Consider the following 18,000-nt stretch of genomic DNA (forward strand, 5'->3'; position numbering starts at 1 on the left):
TATGTAATCCAATGTTTATAATACCTTTCTGTTATTGCAAACAGTGGAATACAGTATAGTAACTGTGAACTCATTTTATTTCGTGTGCATGAAATTTCGTGGTTTTGGTCAGAACCGCAAATTCATGGGGATATGAATTTGTGGATTTCAACTTTTGAACATAAAATGAATTGGAATTTTACTTGTTCGTTGGGATTGAATTTTATGGATTGATTAAATTTCATGGATTGACTATGCAGATTTTGATTCCATACCTCATGTTTTTTTAGCTCACCTGTCACAAAGTGACAAGGTGAGCTTTTGTGATCATGTGGCGTCCGTCGTCCGTGTGTCTGTGCGTAAACTTTTGCTTGTGACCACTCTAGAGGTCACATTTTTCATGGGATCTTTATGAAAGTTGGTCAGAATGTTCATCTTGATGATATCTAGGTCAAGTTCGAAACTGGGTCATGTGGGTTCAAAAACTAGGTCAGTAGATCTAAAAATAGAAAAACCTTGTGACCTCTCTAGAGGCCATATTTTTCATGATATCTTCATGAATATTGGTCAGAATGTTCACTTTGATGATATCTAGGTCAAGTTCGAAACTGGGTTACGTGGGGTCAAAAACTAGGTCAGTAGGTCTAAAAATAGAAAAACCTTGTGACCTCTCTAGAGGCCATATTTCTCAATGGATCTTCATGAAAATTGGTCAGAATGATCACCTTGATGATATCTATGTCAAGTTCGAAACTGGGTCACGTGCGGTCAATAACTAGGTCAGTAGATCCAAAAATAGAAAAACCTTGTGACCTCTTTAGAGGCCATATTTTTCAAGAGATCTTCATGAAAATTGGTCAGAATGTTCACCTTGATGATACCTAGGTCAGGTTTGAAACTGGGTCACGTGGGTTCAAAAACTAGGTCAGTAGATCTAAAAATAGAAAAACCTTGTGATCTCTCTCTAGAGGCCATATTTTTCATGAGATCTTCACGAGTAGTGGTCAGAATGTTCACCTTGATGATATCTAGGTCAAGTTCGAAACTGGGTCACATGGGGTCAAAAACTAGGTCAGTAGGTCTAAAAATAGAAAAACCTTGTGACCTCTCTAGAGGCCATATTTCTCAATGGATCTTCATGAAAATTGGTCAGAATGTTCACCTTGATGATATCTAGGTCAAGTTCGAAACTGGGTCACATGCGGTCAAAAACTAGGTCAGTAGGTCTAAAAATAGAAAAACCTTGTGATGTCTCTAGAGGCCATATTTCTCAATGGATCTTCATGAAAATTGGCGAGAATGTTCAGCTTGATGATAACTAGGTCAAGTTCGTAACTGGGTCATGTGCGGTCAAAAACTTGGTCAGTAGGTCGAAAAATAGAAAAACCTTGTAACCTCTCTAGAGGCCATATTTTTCAAGAGATCTTCATGAAAATTGGTGAGAATGTTCACCTTGATGATATCTAGGTCTAGTTTAAAAGTGGGTTACGTGCCTTCAAAAACTAGGTCATTAGGTCAAATAATAGAAAAACCTTGTGACCTCTCTAGAGGTCATATTTTTCAATGGATCTTCATGAAAATTGATCAGAATTTTTTATCTTGATGATATCTAGGTCACATGTGCTCAAAAACTAGGTCACTATGTCAAATAATAGAAATAACGACGTCATACTCAGTTCAACACTGGGTCATGTGGGGATAGGTGAGCGATTCAGGACCATCATGGTCCTCTTGTTGTGTGGATGTAACATGGTTGGCACAGCCTTGAAAAGGCCCATAATTTTGGATGTTGCCCAAAAAAGTCCCTAAATTGCATTAAAAGCCCTAAATATCCCTAATTCCGATGATTTTCGGCCCTAAATTTCTCAAGAATGGCCCTAAAAATTTCCATCAGGTTGTAGTATTTCGTTCTATTTTAAGATCGTTCTGTTTTAAGAACAGTAATATTGAGGATATCAGCGATAAAATCCGAAGACATCCTATTATTGAATGATGGGCATATTTGTTTTAAAAGCAACATGTGAAGAACAGAGCATTTAATTTGGTAGTCGGGTATGCGTGCGTACCCAACGTACGTTGCCTGCAGCCAGTTTTTTAGCTCACCTGAGCACAAAGTGCTCAAAGGTGAGCTTTTGTGATCGCCCTGTGTCCGTCGTCCATCCGTCCGTCGTCAACAATTTGACTGTTAACACTGTAGAGGTCACAGTTTTGGCCCAATCTTAATAAAACTTGGTCAGAATGTTACCCTCAATAAAATCTTGGACGAGTTTGATACCAGGTCATCTGGGGCCAAAAACTAGGTCACCAGGTCAAATCAAAAGAAAAGCTTGTTAACACTCTAGAGGTCACATTTTTGACCCAATGTTATTGAAACTTTGTCAGAATGTTACTGTCAATTAAATCTTGGACGAGTTCGATATTGGGTGATCTGGGGTCAAAAACTAGGTCACCAGGTCAAATCAAAGGAAAAGCTTGTTAACACTATAGAGGTCACAATTTTGGCCCAATCTTAATGAAACTTGGTCAGAATGTTACTCTCAATTAAATCTGGGACAAGTTTGATATTGGGTCATCTGGGGTCAAAAACTAGGTCACCTGGTCAAATCAAAGGAAAAGCTTATTAACACTCTAGAGGTCACAATTTTGGTCCAATCTTAATGAAACTTAACTAGAACGTTACTCGCAATTCAATCTTGGACGAGTTTGATTTGGGGTCATCTGGGTTAAAAAGCTAGGTCACCAGGTCAAATCAAAGGAAAAGCTTGTTAATACTCTAGAGGTCACAATTTTGTCCCAATCTTATTGAAACTTAGTCAGAATGTTACCCTCAATAAAATCTTGGACGAGTTCGGTATTGGGTGATCTGGGGTCAAAAACTAGGTCACCAGGTCAAATCAAAGGAAAATCTTTTAAACACTGTAGAGACCACATTTATGACTGTATCTTCGTGAATCTTGGTCAGAATGTTTATCTTGATGGTCTCAAGGTCCAGTTTGAATCTGGGTCATGTAGGATGAAAAACTAGGTCACCAGGTCAGATTAAAGGAAAAGCTAGTTAAAACTGTAGAGGTCATTTTTATGACCATATCTTAATGAAACTTGGTCAGATTGTTAATCTTGATGATCTATAGGTCAAGTTTTAATCTGAGTCAGGTAAGGTCAAAAACTAGGTTACTAGGTCAAATCAAAGGAAAAGCTTGTTAACACTCTAAGAGGCCACATTTATAATTTTATCTGCATGAAACTTAGTCAGAATGTTAATCTTGAATATCTTCAGTTCAAGTTCGAATCTGGGTCATGTGGGGTCAAAAACTAGGTCACTGGGTCAAATCAAAGGAAAAGCTAGTTATCCCCCCGCCACAGGCGAATGGGATATTAGAAATGCCCTCCGTCTGTGCGTCCGTGTGTCGGCAATGATCTTTGTCCGGAGCATAACTCCAAAAGTACTGAAGGGATTTTCTTCAAACTTCATACACTGATAGAACACATTGGGAGGAAGTGCAGTGTGCAAGAACAATAACTCTACCTTGCCTATTTTTAGCTCACCTGAGCACAAAGTGCTCGGGGTGAGCTATTGTGATCGCTCACCGTCAGGCGTCCGTCCGGCGGTCCACACTTTCCTTTAAACAACATCTTCTCCTAAACCACCAGGCCAGTTTTACTGAAACTTCACAGGGATGTTACATGGATGGTCCTCTTTAAAACTTTTTCAAAGAATTGAATTCCATGCAGAACTCTGGTTGCCATGGTAACCGAAAGGAAAAACTTCAAAAATCTTCTCCAAAACCAGAAGACCTAGAGCTTAGATATTTAGTGTGAAGCATTGCCTAGTGGACCTATACCAAGTTTGTTCAAATCATGATTCTGGTTTCAAAATTCAAGGTCTAAGGTCAAGGTCACACTTGGAGGTCAAAGGATACAAGAATGAAAACCTTGTCCGCATTTCTTCTTCATGCATAGAGGGATTTTGATATAATTTGACACAAGTGTTCACCACCATGAGACGGTGTGTCATGCGCAAGATCCAGATCCCTAGGTCTAAGGTCAAGGTCACACTTAGAGGCCAAAGGTCAGATACAAGAATGACTTTGTCCGAAGCATTTCTTCTTCATGCATGGAGGGATTTTGATGTAACTTGGCACAATTATACACCATCATGAGACAAAGTGTCATGCGCAGTTCCCTTCTTTAGAATTACTTCCCTTTGTTGTTACTTTAAATAGCTTTTATTGCAACTTTTTCATTACTAGTCGTAGGGAAAAATCGAGACCACTTTCCTGTAGTACAACATGCATATAATTTCTGTTCCTTGTGCAATTACTGAATGCATCAGGGTGGGGGGTGGAGGGGGGGCATTTCATGTTCGACGAGCTCTTGTTTATATTTACTAGTATTACTATACTAGTATTATTCTAGTACTACTTATATGTGGAAGCCCAGGATTAAGTACTCTAAAGACGAGTAAAATTCTTTTGAAGTATTAAGCTTTTTTTGACATTTTTATATTATTCTAAGTATTTTTAACATTTTTTATGGTTGCCATTCTTCTGTAACAAGACCATATCAGAGCTCCAGATAAGGGCCGTATTTTCGTATTTACGAATTTGTTAGGGGTCCGATACGAATTTATTTTAAAATGTGGCCTCATCAATACGAATTTATTTTAAAATGTGGTCGTATCAGTACGACATGTAAACAGTATTACAAATTTCAAAGGAAGATCGAGCCGAATTGCATGTCTGCGCCAAGTTGCGCTAATCAGCGCTATCCCGACTGTTGACAATTTGCACGGTGTCAAATGAGTGTGGAATACACGAAACACACGCCAATAGCATAATGTAAGCTCCGCCTACTTCAGGTACTTGCGGGATTTTTCCGAGAAGTGTGAAGCGAATCAAATTATCCGATACACTACTGTCGATTGTGCTCAGCCAATTAGTGCAGCGGTTACGCATTTGACACTTTGTTTAATTGTCAGCATGTCCGAGAGCAAAAAAAACCCCAAAAACAATGTTTTATAACCGGTGCAATTAACTGGAATATTGTACACATTTGTTGTCATATATGGTAAAAGAATGACATGTAATGTATTATGTTAAATCTAACTGACTTCCATCGATGAATTGATTTGAATATATGTAATTTAGTTTACACAGTTTTACTTTCAGTTTTTATTCGAGTGAGATACTGTTCACCAATGCTAATCAATGATATGACTTGCGCGTATTTTTGTCTGTTATCTGGAACTACCATTTCACAAAATATCAGGTAGTAGTGTTACTAATTAGAAAAAATATCGGGTAGTACTGTTACGAATTTGACGGAAAATCTGTGTCGGTGCGACGTTAAATCCAACCAAGACCAAGTTCACGGAAAATCTGTTAGTACCGTTACTAATTGCACAGAACCTTATCTGGAGCTCTGCGTATGGTGGGGGTATGAGTCACTCCTGTGACAGTTCTAGTTATAATTACCTGATGACCCTAAGTTACTAAGGGTCACTTGATGGTGACCTTGACCTACATTTTTTTTTTTTTTTTTTTTGACCGCCTCAGTAGCCTAGTGGTAGAGCATCCGCTTCGAGTACGGGAGGTCGTGGGTTCGATCCCCGGCCGCGTCATACCAAAGACGTAAAAAATGGTACCAGTAGCTTCTTGGCTTGGCGCTCAGCATTAAGAGGATAGTGCTAGGACTGGTCAGCCCGGTGTCAGTATAATGTGACTGGGTGGGGTATCATGCCACGTGTCTACGGTGTGATATTCCAGTGAGGCAGCACTACAAAGTTGGGCATTGTGCTCACTGCTACAAGTAGACACCGTGGTTTATATGACTGAAAAATTGTTGAAAAAGACGTTAAACCCGAACACACACACACACATTTTTGTTTTTTAAGCTACAGCCGTGGAATTTGGATGACATATACAGTGTTGCACACCGATCTTAACAGCATAGAAATTGGACCACATCAGTAACTTTCGATAAAGATTTTAATACTCATCTTTAATGTACTTTTTTTGACCTACTGACCTACTTTCTTGTTTTTGAAGCTACAGCAAAATGATTTGGACCACATGACATTGTATAGTGTTTGATATGGATTTCAATACTCATCCTGAATAGTCGTTATCATGACCTACTGACCTACTTTCTTGTTTTTTTTTGAAGATACAGCATGGAAATTTGGACCACATGTGAAACTTTTGATACAGATTTCAATACTCATCTTAAACATTATTAACCCTGACCTACTGACCTACTTTCCTGTTTTTAGCTCATCTAATTTTTAGCCCACCATCATCAGATGGTGGGCTATTCAAATCACTCTGCGTCCATGGTCCGACGTCCGTCCTTCCGTCCTTCCGTCCTTCCGTTAACAATTTCTTGTTATCGCATCTCCTCAGAAACTACCAGGGGGATTTTGACCAAACTTTGTCAGAATGATGTATTGGTACCCTAGTTGTGTCCCCCTGAAAATCAGACTGGTTCAACAATTCTTTACTGAGTTATGGCCCTTTGTTTATTTCTATAATTTACATAGATTTATATAGGGAAAAACTTGAAAATCTTCTTGTCCAAAATCACAGAGCCTAGAGCTTTCATATTTGGTATGAAGCATCATCTAGTGGTCCTCTACCAAACTGATTCAAATTATTTCCCTGGGGTCTAATATTGCCCCGCCCCGGGGGTCACATGGTTTATATAGACTTATATAGGGAAAAACTTTGAAAAACCTCTTATTCAAAAACACAGGGCCTAGGGCTTTGATATTTTGTATGCGACATTATCTAGTGGTCTTCTACTAAGATTGTTCAAATTATTCCCCTAGGGTCAAATATGGCCCCGCCCCGGGGGTCACATTGTTTACATAGACTTATATAGGGAAAAACTTTGAAAATCTTCTTGTCCAAACCACAAAGCCTAGGGCTTTGGCATTTGTAATGTAGCATCATCTAGTGGTTCTCTACCAAGTTTGTTCAAATCATCCCCTAGGGTCAATTATGGCCCCGCCCTGGGGGTCACATGGTTCATATAGACTTATATAGGGAAAAGCTTTTAAAATCTTCTTGTCAATAACCTACAACATTCAAGTTTGGACCACCTGTATGGTTTTGAGTGGCAAGATGAACCTTGACATGAGTTGACCTTGATTTTGACCTAGTGACCTACTTTCACATTTCTGTAGCTACAGCCTTCAAATTTGGACCACATGCATAGTTTTGTGCACTGAAAAAAACTTTGACCTTGATATTGACCTAGTGACCTACTTTCACATTTTTGAAGGTACAGGCTTCAAATTTGGACCACATGCATAGTTCTGTGTTCCGAAATAAAATTTGACCTTGATTTTGACCTAGTGACCTACTTTCACATTTCTCAAGCTACAGCCTTCAAATTTGGACCACATGCATAGTTTTGTGTTCCGAAATGAAATTTGACCTTCATTTTGACCTAGTGACCTACTTTCACTTTTCTGAAGCTACAGCCTTCAAATTTGGACCACATGCATAATTTTGTGTACCGAAACAAACTTTGACCTTTACATTGACCTAGTGACCTACTTTCACATTATTGAAGGTACAGGCCTCAAATTTGGACCACATGCATAGTTCTGTGTTCCAAAATAAAGTTTGACCTTGATTTTGACCTAGTTACCTACTTTCACATTTCTCGAGCTACAGCCATCAAATTTGGACCTCTTGCATAGTTTTTTGTACCAAAATGAACTTTGACCTTAAGATTGACCTAGTGACCTACTTTCACATTTCTGTAGGTACAGGCTTCAAATTTAGACGTACATGCATAGGATTGTGTACCGAAGCAAACTTTGACCTTGACATTGACCTAGTGACCTGCTTTCACATTTTTGAATATACAGGCTTTAAATTTAGACCACATGTATAGATTTGTATTCTGAAGTGTAATTTGACCTTGATTTTGACCTAGTGACCTACTTTCACATTTCTAAAGCTACAGCCTTCAAATTTGGACCACTTGCATAGTTTTGTGTACCAAAATAAACTTTGACCTTAAGATTGACCTAGTGACCTACTTTCAAATTTATCAAACTACAGGCTTCAAACTTGATGCACATGCATAGTTTTGTGTACAAAGAACTTTGTCCTTGAAATTGATATAGTGACCTACTTTCACATTTCTCAAGCTACAGGTTTCGAATTTTGACCACATGCACAGTGTTTTGTACGGAAATGAAATTTGACCTTGAGCTAGTCAATAAGTCTTAAAATTTGGAATTCTCAAAAATGGCACATTGGTGGGCGCCAAGATCACTCTGTGATCTCTTGTTTGAAAAAAAATGATGAGTTATTGTCATCACTTGATCGGAGTTGGCGTCGGCGTCTGCGTCGGCATTGCCTGGTTAAGTTTTATGTTTAGGTCAGCTTTTTTCCAAAACTATCAAAGCTATTGCTTTGAAACTTGGAACACTTGTTCACCATCATAAGCTGATCCTGTACAGCAAGAAACATAACTCCATCCTGCTTTTTGCAAGATATATGGCCCCTTTTAGACTTAGAAAATATCAGATTTCTTGGTTAAGTTTTATGTTTAGGTCAACTTTTCCCCTAAACTATCAAAGCTATTGCTTTGAAACATGCAACACTTGTTTACCATCATAAGCTGACCCTGTACATCAAGAAACATAATTCCATCTTGCTTTTTGCAAGAATTATTGCCCCTTTTGGACTTAGAAAATCAGTTTTCTTGGTTAAGTTTTATGTTAAGGCTAGCTTTTCTCCTAAACTGTCAAAGCTATTGCTTTAAAACTTGCAACACTTGTTCACCATCATAATCTGGCCCTGTACAGCAAGAAACATAACTCCATCCTGCTATTTGCAAGATTTATGGCCCCTTTTGGACTTAGAAAATATCAGATTTCTTGGTTAAGTTTTATGTTTAGGTCAACTTTTTCTCCTAAACTATGAAAGCTGTTGCTTTAAAACTTGCCACAGTTTTTCACTATCCTAAGCGGACGCTGTACATCAGGAAACATAACTCTGTCCTACTTTTTGCAAGAATGATGGCCCTTTTTAGACTTAGAAAATCATGGGTAGGACAATATTTCTATTATGCAAAAAAATCAGATGAGTGTAATCACCTGCAAGGCGGTGCTCTTGTTGAAGGTACAGCACCTGTATATTTTTATGCCCCCCTTCAGAGAAGGAGGGGTATATTGTTTTGCAGATGTCTGTCGGTCGGTCGGTCGGTCGGTCGGTCGGTCGGTCTGTCTGTCGGTATGTAGACCAATCCGTTTCCAGATGATAACTCAAAAACGCTTGGGCCTAGGATCATGAAAGTTGATAGGAAGGTTGGTTATCACCTGCAGATGACCCCTATTGATTTTGAGATCTGTATGTCAAAGGTCAAGGTCACAGTGACCCTGAACAGTTAAACGGTTAAACGGTTTCCGGATGATAACTCAAGAACGCTTGGGCTTAGGATCATGAAAGTTGATAGGGGGGTTGATCCTGACCAGCAGATGACCCCTATTGATTTTGAGGTCAGTATTTCAAAGTTCAAGGTCATAGTGACAGTTAAGCGGTTTCGCTTAGCTCAGTAGGTAGAGCGTTGGTCTACGGATCACGGGGTCGTGAGTTCGATCCTCGGGCGGGGCGGATGTTCTCCGTGACTATTTGATAAACGACATTGTGTCTGAAATCATTAGTCCTCCACCTCTGATTCATGTGGAGAATTTGGCAGTTACTTGCAGGGAACAGGCTTGTACTGGTACGGAATCCAGGAACACTGGTTAGGTTAACTGCTCGCCGTTACATGACTGAAATACTGTTGAAAAACGTCGTTAAACCCAACACAAACAAACAAATTAAATGGTTTCCGGATGATTACTCAAGATTGCTTGGGCCTAGGATCATGGAAGTTGATAGGGAGGTTGGTCATGACCAGCAGATGACCCTAGTGATTTTGAGGTCAGTAGGTCAAAGGTCAAGGTCACAGTGACCAGGAACAGTAAAACGGTTTCCCGGCGATAAATCAAGAATGCTTGGGCCTAGGATCAGGAAAATTGATAGGAAGATTGATCATGACCAGCAGATGACCCCTATTGATTTTGAGGTCATTTGGTCAAAGTTCAAGGTCAGATTGGTCAGGAACAGTTAAAAGGTTTCTGGACGTTAAATTGAGAACGCTTGGGCCAAAGATCATAAAAAATGATAGAGAGGTTCATCATGACCAGCAGATGACCCCTATTGATTTTAAGGTCAGTAGGTCAAAGGTCAAGGTTACAGTGACCTGGAACATTTAAACTGTTTCCAGACAATAACTTTCTAGAGAATGCTTGGGCCTAGGATCATGAAACGTGATAGGGAGGTTGATCATGACCTGTAGATGCCCCCTATAGATTTTGAGGTCTGTAGGCTAAAGTTCAAGGTCACATTGACCCGGAACAGTTAAACCCTTTCCGGTCGATACCTTGAGGAAGCTTGGGCCTAGGATCATTAACTTAATAGGGAGGTTGATCATGACCAGCAGATGACCCCTGTTGATTTTGAGGTCAATAGGTCAAAGGTCAATGTCACATTGAACCAGAACAGTAGAATTTTTGTTTACAGTGAGCAAATAATTTCTGTTTCTTGTGCAATTACTGAATGCATCAAGGGGACATTTCGTGTTCGACGAGCTCTTGTTTAAACAGTTTTCGGTACTTATCTTGAAGAATCTTCACCATGACCTCACTTATTATGCCCCCGAAGGGAGGCATATAGTTTTTGAACCGTCTGTCCGTCTGTCCGTCTGTCAGTCTGTCCGCAATTTTCGTGTCCGGTCCATATCTTTGTCATCGATGGATGGATTTTCAAATAACTTGGCATGAATATGTACCACAGTAAGACGACATGTCGCGCGCAAGACCCAGGTCCGTAGCTCAAAGGTCAAGGTCACACTTAGACATTAAAGGATAGTGCATTGATGGGCGTGTCCGGTCCATATCTTTGTCATCGATGGATAGATTTTCAAATAACTTTTCTTTTTTTTTTTTTTTTTTTTGAACCACGTTTAAGGCCCGTTTATTCATCACAAAATTTACATTTACATTTCAATATATAACATATACAACATTAAAATATTCACATATTACATATAACATTCAAAGATTTTTTCTACTTTTAACATTTATAACATTCAAAGATTAACATGTACATGTCTTTTTCTAGAAAAACGTAGTTCAACCTTACTTTAAAAGGAAAAAGAAACCTCTTTAATAAGAACTATCAGGTTATTGAAACATACAAAAGAAGTACATAGAAAGAAGAAATGATTAAGCTGTATTGATTATTCTAAATAATTGAAAAACAATTTACTAATCTAATGGCAACAGATTATAATATTAAATGTTGATTAAGTATGTGGACTGACAATAAAAAGCTGTACAACTGCCCAGTTATCTCTTTCTATTTCTTTTATATTGGGCTTCTGTATACTTGCCAGGCACAATTCAAATAACCTTTTAAACCATAAAAACTTGGTACAATCTCTTTTCTTTTACAAGCGAAAATATATTCTTAATTTGTAAGAACAAAACGTAAAATTTTTCAATTCTTTTTCACAATTTCCTATAATAAAGTCTTCTGCTCTTATTTGAACAGTTATTCCATTATTCAATAAAACATTTTTCACTTCTTGCAATAAATTTTGAATACAAGTACAAGACCAGAACAGATGTATAATTGTTTCTTCCTCTTCTTTACAAAAAGTACAAAGATTATCAGTTACAATATTCATATGATATAATAAAGACTTAGTACCAATAATTCTGTGGAGTATTCGTAATTGTAACCACTGAATGTAAGAATCTCTTGTCATGAGAAATACAGATTTATAGGCATACTACCATTCAATATTATTAAAACATTGGTTCCATTTAACTTGACTAGTAGGTATATCATTGTTTGCAATCAGTACATTATACACATGCTTATTTGCCATATTTGAAAATAAAACTTTTGAAACATAACAAGAGACAACAGGTCCATAGCAACTACAATTACCACTTATTCTAATATTACATGTTCTTAAATAGGACTTTATAGTACTTTTTAAACCTTCATAAAATACAAAATTTAACCTTTTACCAATACACTGTTCTAAGTAAGATATATCTACAAATTCACCTGTGTCTGATATTAAATCTTTAACAAATCTAAAACCTCTATCAAACATACTTTTATCAAATACACCTTTGTTACCAATTTTAAAACAGCTGTTATAAAATAATGGCATTGCAAGAAGTTCATCTACAGTTTCAACAGGCATCTTATCCATATAAGAGATAAAACTTCTTAACACATCACACCAGAATTTGTTTCCTAGCCTTTTCATTATATTTTCGCAATACAAATTTCCAAGATTAACAATTCTATGTAAGTCAAATATTGATTTTAACAACACATAACACTTTCCAGTTCCATTAAAAGCTTTTCTTATCCATGACATTTTCATACTATGTTCATATTTATAAATATCCACCATTTTTAGCCCTCCTTCTTCATAATTCTTGACAACAACAGAGCACTTTATTTTATATGGGCCATTCCATACAAAGTCATATAAACAATTTGTTTAAATTATCCATAAATATTTTAGGTGGTGTTGGCAAAATTATAAACAAATTTGTAAAGAGAGGAACTTACAATGATTTTACAACAGTAATTTTTCCAATAGGAGTAAGTAATCTTCTGTTCCAGTAGGATTATCATCCTTTTAACATTTTCTAACTTATCATTGAAATTAAGCATTATCATATTATCAAGATCTACATCAAAAATAATACCAAGTATTTTAAACCTTGTAGTACCCCAAGATAGTTTGTACTTTGTCTTTATAGATCGGGTACTGTATTTCATTGCACCTATCCAAATAACATTAGTCTTCTCAAAATTAACTTTTAGACCAGAATAAAATGAAAATTTATGTAGCATATCTAGGGTAGCACGTAAAGACTCTTCCGAGCCATCCAACAAGAGTGAAGTATCATCAGCAAATTGAGATATTTTATACTCAACTTCATCAATAGTTATACCTTTTATTTTCTCAGAATTTCTTATTTTAATAGCAATTATTTCGGCACACAATATAAAAATATAAGGACTAATTGGATCTCCTTGGCGGCAGCCTCGTTCTACTTTGAAGAAATCTGATAGGAATCCATTAAGTTGTACTGAAGTCATAGTATTATGTAGAAACAATCTAAGCCATTCCTTGAATGTGGTTCCAAAATTAAAAAAATCGAAAGCTTTTTCAATGAAATTGAAGGATAATGTATCAAATGCTTTCTCATAATCTACTGTAATTAATAGTCCAGGAATCTTTCTTTCTTCTGTTATTTTCATTATATCATACAGTAGCCTAGTATTTTCTCCTATGTATCTACCCTGTAAAAAACCAGTCTGGTCATGATTTATTAGTTTTGGTAATACAGACTTCAGTCTATTTGCAATAGATCCAGAGGCTAACTTATAGGTAACATTTAACAATGTAAGAGGTCTAAGGTTTTTTAAAAAATTTCTGGGTTTATTTTCTTTTGGGATACATGTTATTATTCCTTGTTTTTGAGTAACAGATAGGGAACCAATAGTAAATGCATAATTAATAGATTTTACAACAAAATGACCAAGTTTCATCCAAAAAACCTTTAAAAATTCTACAGTAAATCCATCTGAACCTGGAGACTTATCATTTTTCATTTTTTCAGGGTGTTGAGCATTTCACATAAGTTAATAGACCTTCTAAACTATCTGCTTCTTCTCTAGACAACTTCTTAAACAGTAATATCTTTTAAGTCATTTTCTATATCATACAACTTTTCTAAAACATTTTTAGAATACATATTTTTATAAAAAGAACAAGCTTCTTTTAGAATATCTGACTGATTTGACAGCACAGTACCATCTTCTTTTTCTATAAATGGAATAACTTTGCTTGTACAATACTGTTTTTCTAGATTGCAGAAATAACTTGAAGGCTTTTCACCCTCATCTATGAACTTTGCTCTAGATCTTATTACATATCCTTTCATATTTTCTGCTCTTATTATTTGCAATTCATTTTGTAAATTCAGTAATTCTTCTTTGTTATTCTCATCTAAGTTCTTTTCTATATTTTCTATTTTGTTTACTAAAATTTTTTCACGTGAAACTCTCTGTTTCTTCTTATAACTTGAGTATGCAATGGTTTTTCCCCTAATTTCCATTAACAAAGTTTCCAGAAATAACTGATCATTTATAACAAACTGAATATCATTGTTGTCTATATTAAGTACATTCTCTAAACAATACACAGGTAAACAGTACTGCTTTTTAATCTCGTCAATTTTATCATTTATACACTCTAAATAATTTCTATCATACAGCAATGAGTTATTAAATTTCCATAGAGGTTTACCATGTTCAATCTCATTGAATACCAATTCTAAACATACAACAGAATGATCAGACCGGTAAGAGATTCCAATAGAAGACTCCTTAATTTTTGACAGCAAGTTTTCTGATGTTAGAAAAAAGTCAAGTCTACCTTGCTGTGTAGAATTCATCACCATTAATAATTCTAAATGTATCAACTAAATTTCGTTCCCTTATAATTGTACAGATTTTTATGCCCCCACTTTGGGGGGGGGGGCATATAGATTTGCTCTTGTCCGTCCGTCCGTCTGTCCGTCCGTCCGTGCTTCCGAAAATGTTGTGTCGCGCGTAGCTCTGAAAGTATTTGACGTAGAGTCACAAAACTTTACAGGAATGTTGGTCAGCATGTGTAGTTGTGCACCTGGGGTTTCGCGTCCGGATTCATTCAGTCATGTAGAAGTTATGGCCCCTGACTTTGTAAAAATTGGTCATTTTAATGTTGTGTCGTGCCTAGCTCAAAAAATATATGACCTAGAGTCACAAAACTTTACAGGCATGTTGGTCAGCATGTGTAGTTCTGCACCTGGGGTTTCGCGTCCGGATTAATCCAGACATGTAGGAGTTATGGCCCCTGACTTAGTAAAAAATTGGTCATTTTAATGTTGTGTCGCGCATAGCTCCAAAAGTATTTGACCTAGAATCACCAAAGTTTACAGGAATGTTGGTCAGCATGTGTAGTTGTGCACCTGGGGTTTCGCGTCCGGATTCATTCTGTCATGTAGCAGTTATGGCCCCTGACTTTGTAAAAATTGGTCATTTTAATGTTGTGTCGTGCCTAGCTCCAAAAATATATGACCTAGAGTCACAAAACTTTACAGGCATGTTGGTCAGCATGTGTAGTTGTGCACCTGGGGTTTCGCGTCCGGATTCATCCAGTCATGTAGGAGTTATGGCCCCTGACTTAGTAAAAAATTGGTCATTTTAATGTTGTGTCGCGCATAGCCCCAAAAGTATTTGACCTAGAATCACCAAAGTTTACAGGAATGTTGGTCAGCATGTGTAGTTGTGCACCTGGGGTTTCGCATCCGGATTCATTCAGTATTGTAGGAGTTCTGGCCCCTGACTGTCATGTAGTGGGGGCATCTGTGTCCCATGGACACATTTCTAGTTTCCCTAGCTTTTCTATTATTATCAACAGATCTGTAATTCATATAGTCTTTGTCAACATCTAATCCAAGGTTATAGTCTCCACAAACAATGTACGAATCATTACCGATTGTATCTATACGATTAAATACATCAGAATAGAGACTAGGTTTGTCAGCATTTGGACCATAAATATTACATAAAGTAAATCTTTTCCCATCATAACTAACATCTAAGAATAGACAGTTACCAGTAGTATCTCGCTCAGCTGAGTGTACAACAGTTGGAATATTCTTTTTCAATAAAATGCAAACACCTCTAGAATTTGAAGTACCATGAGAAAAATAGCAGTCTCCATCCCATTGTGAGTAAATAACTTTTTCTAAACCATCAGTAAAATGACAATCTTGTAAACAATAAAACTCAGCATTCTGTTTTTTTTTCAGGAAATTAAAAATATCAATTCTTTTACTATTATTGTTTAGACCCCGGCAGTTGTATGAGACAAATTTAATATTACTCATACTGACTAGAAATGTTCAGTAGCTTACTAATACTGTTATAAAAGGCAATCCACATCTTTCTACCTTTCAATACATCTATACTATCACAAATTAAATGCCATATAATCGAACAGCTTAACATATAACACATGAACGAAAAACAAACTAAATAAACAGTTAGTAACAGCATAACTGCCTGTGCATTGATTTTGCACAATTACATATGGTTTCACAACTAAAAAGTATTGTTTGAGTACATCATCAATTGTATAAAGTTTTTTAAAGACAAAAAGCATTTTAGAATATTTAATGACTATGACTACTTGTTTATACATGTCCATTTACTAAAATAAATTTTACATTGTTTCTATTAAATTTTAAGGTTCTTCTGTATAGCATAAACCAAAAAATAAAATAAATCTGAACCACACTGTATAATATAATGCTGGATTTTCAAATAACTTGGCATGAATGTGTACCACAGTAAGACGACGTGTCGCGCGCAAGACCCAGGTCCGTAGCTCAAAGCTCAAGGTCACATTTAGACGTTAAAGGATAGTGCATTGATGGGCGTGTCCGCTCCATATCTTTGTCATCCATGGATGGATTTTCAAATAACTTAGCATGAATGAGTACCACAGTAAGACGACGTGTCGCGCACAAGACCCAGGTCCGTAGCTCAAAGGTCAAGGTCACATTTAGACGTTAAAGGATAGTGCATTGATGGGCGTGTCCGCTCCATATCTTTGTCATCCATGGATGGATTTTCAAATAACTTGGCATGAATGTGTACTACAGTAAGACGACGTGTCGCACGCAAGACCCAGGTCCGTAGCTCAAAGGTCAAGGTCACACTTAGACGTTAAAGGTCATTTTTCATGATAGTGCATTGATGGGCGTGTCCGGTCCATATCTTTGTCATTCATGCATGGATTTTAAAATAACTACGCATGAATGTGTGACACAGTAAGACGACGTGTCGCGTGCAAGTCCCAGCTCCATAGGTCAAAGGTCCTAAACTCTAACATCGGCCATAACTATTAATTCAAAGTGCCATCGGGGGCATGTGTCATCCTATGGAGACAGCTCTTGTTTTGTTTTTGTTTTTGAAGCTTTAGCAAAGAAATTTGTTCAAGCGAGCAATTAAACTCAGTTGAGCGATATAGGGCCATCATGGCCCTCTTGTTTACACATCCAGAATATTTGTGTGAGGCGGTCACATAGAAATAGAAGGATAGCTCAAACGTCAGGAGGTTGAAACTTGATAGTTGAGTTAGAGCTATAGCCAGTTGCTAAAGCACTGGCTAAAATAAGGACAGCCAAGTTTTGCAAAGGTGTCTACAATTTTTAGAAATCTTTCCATAATATCTGCTTTCAGCAAGAGGAGAAGTCAAAGCTGAACAGTTGTCTAATGGGAAGCTAGAAGTAATCTTTTCAAAGATTTACCCAAGTACAATTACTACTGTTATAACTTGTGGAATGAAAGTAAGTAGTGCAATTCAATTCAAGTTAAATTCATTCAGGCGTAAGATAATTAAACATTACAATGTAATTTCTAAAAACCAAACACTGAAAACCATAAGAATAGTCTGCTTTTTGGAAGTTTCCTGTAGATTGGAGTGATTTGGACAAGTACACTTACTGCATTCAAGTAAAGTTCAGACTCACAAATAAACATAGTTTTAGCAAGTCTTGAAAAGTACTTGAATTTGATGCTTTAAGTACTTGAAAAATACTTTATTTGAAATTGCAAAGAAAACCTTGAAAAGTATGTGAATTTTGAAAAAAATGAGTAAATTTTGATAAATTGTCCTTGAATTGATGATCTGCGAATAGAAAATCAGAATAAAATAACAGATCAGACCAAAATATTAAAAAAATGATGAGGTATTGTGATCACGCTGTGTCTGTTGTCTGTGCGTCTGTTTGGCCGTGCATGCATCAAGTTGTCAGTCGTTAACATTTGTGTTTAAACGACATCTCCTCCAAAACCACTGAATGGA

At 36.9% G+C, this 18,000-nt stretch overlaps 1 protein-coding gene across 1 annotated transcript in view; it reads left to right on the plus strand.

Moving 5' to 3' along the window:
* The window catches only part of LOC128554183 (uncharacterized), a gene marked incomplete at its 3' end in the record, with an annotated part of 54,489 nt that extends 37,007 nt beyond the window's left edge, over window positions 1–17,482 (plus strand). The window contains exon 3 of the mRNA XM_053535430.1: window positions 17,376–17,482. Coding sequence (XP_053391405.1) covers window positions 17,376–17,482 — 107 coding nt within the window. The remainder of the gene's footprint in view (window positions 1–17,375) is intronic.
* Window positions 17,483–18,000: the final 518 nt, after the last annotated feature.

This window comes from Mercenaria mercenaria, unplaced genomic scaffold (assembly GCF_021730395.1).
Source record: "Mercenaria mercenaria strain notata unplaced genomic scaffold, MADL_Memer_1 contig_4806, whole genome shotgun sequence".
Taxonomy (NCBI): Eukaryota; Metazoa; Mollusca; class Bivalvia; order Venerida; family Veneridae; genus Mercenaria; species Mercenaria mercenaria.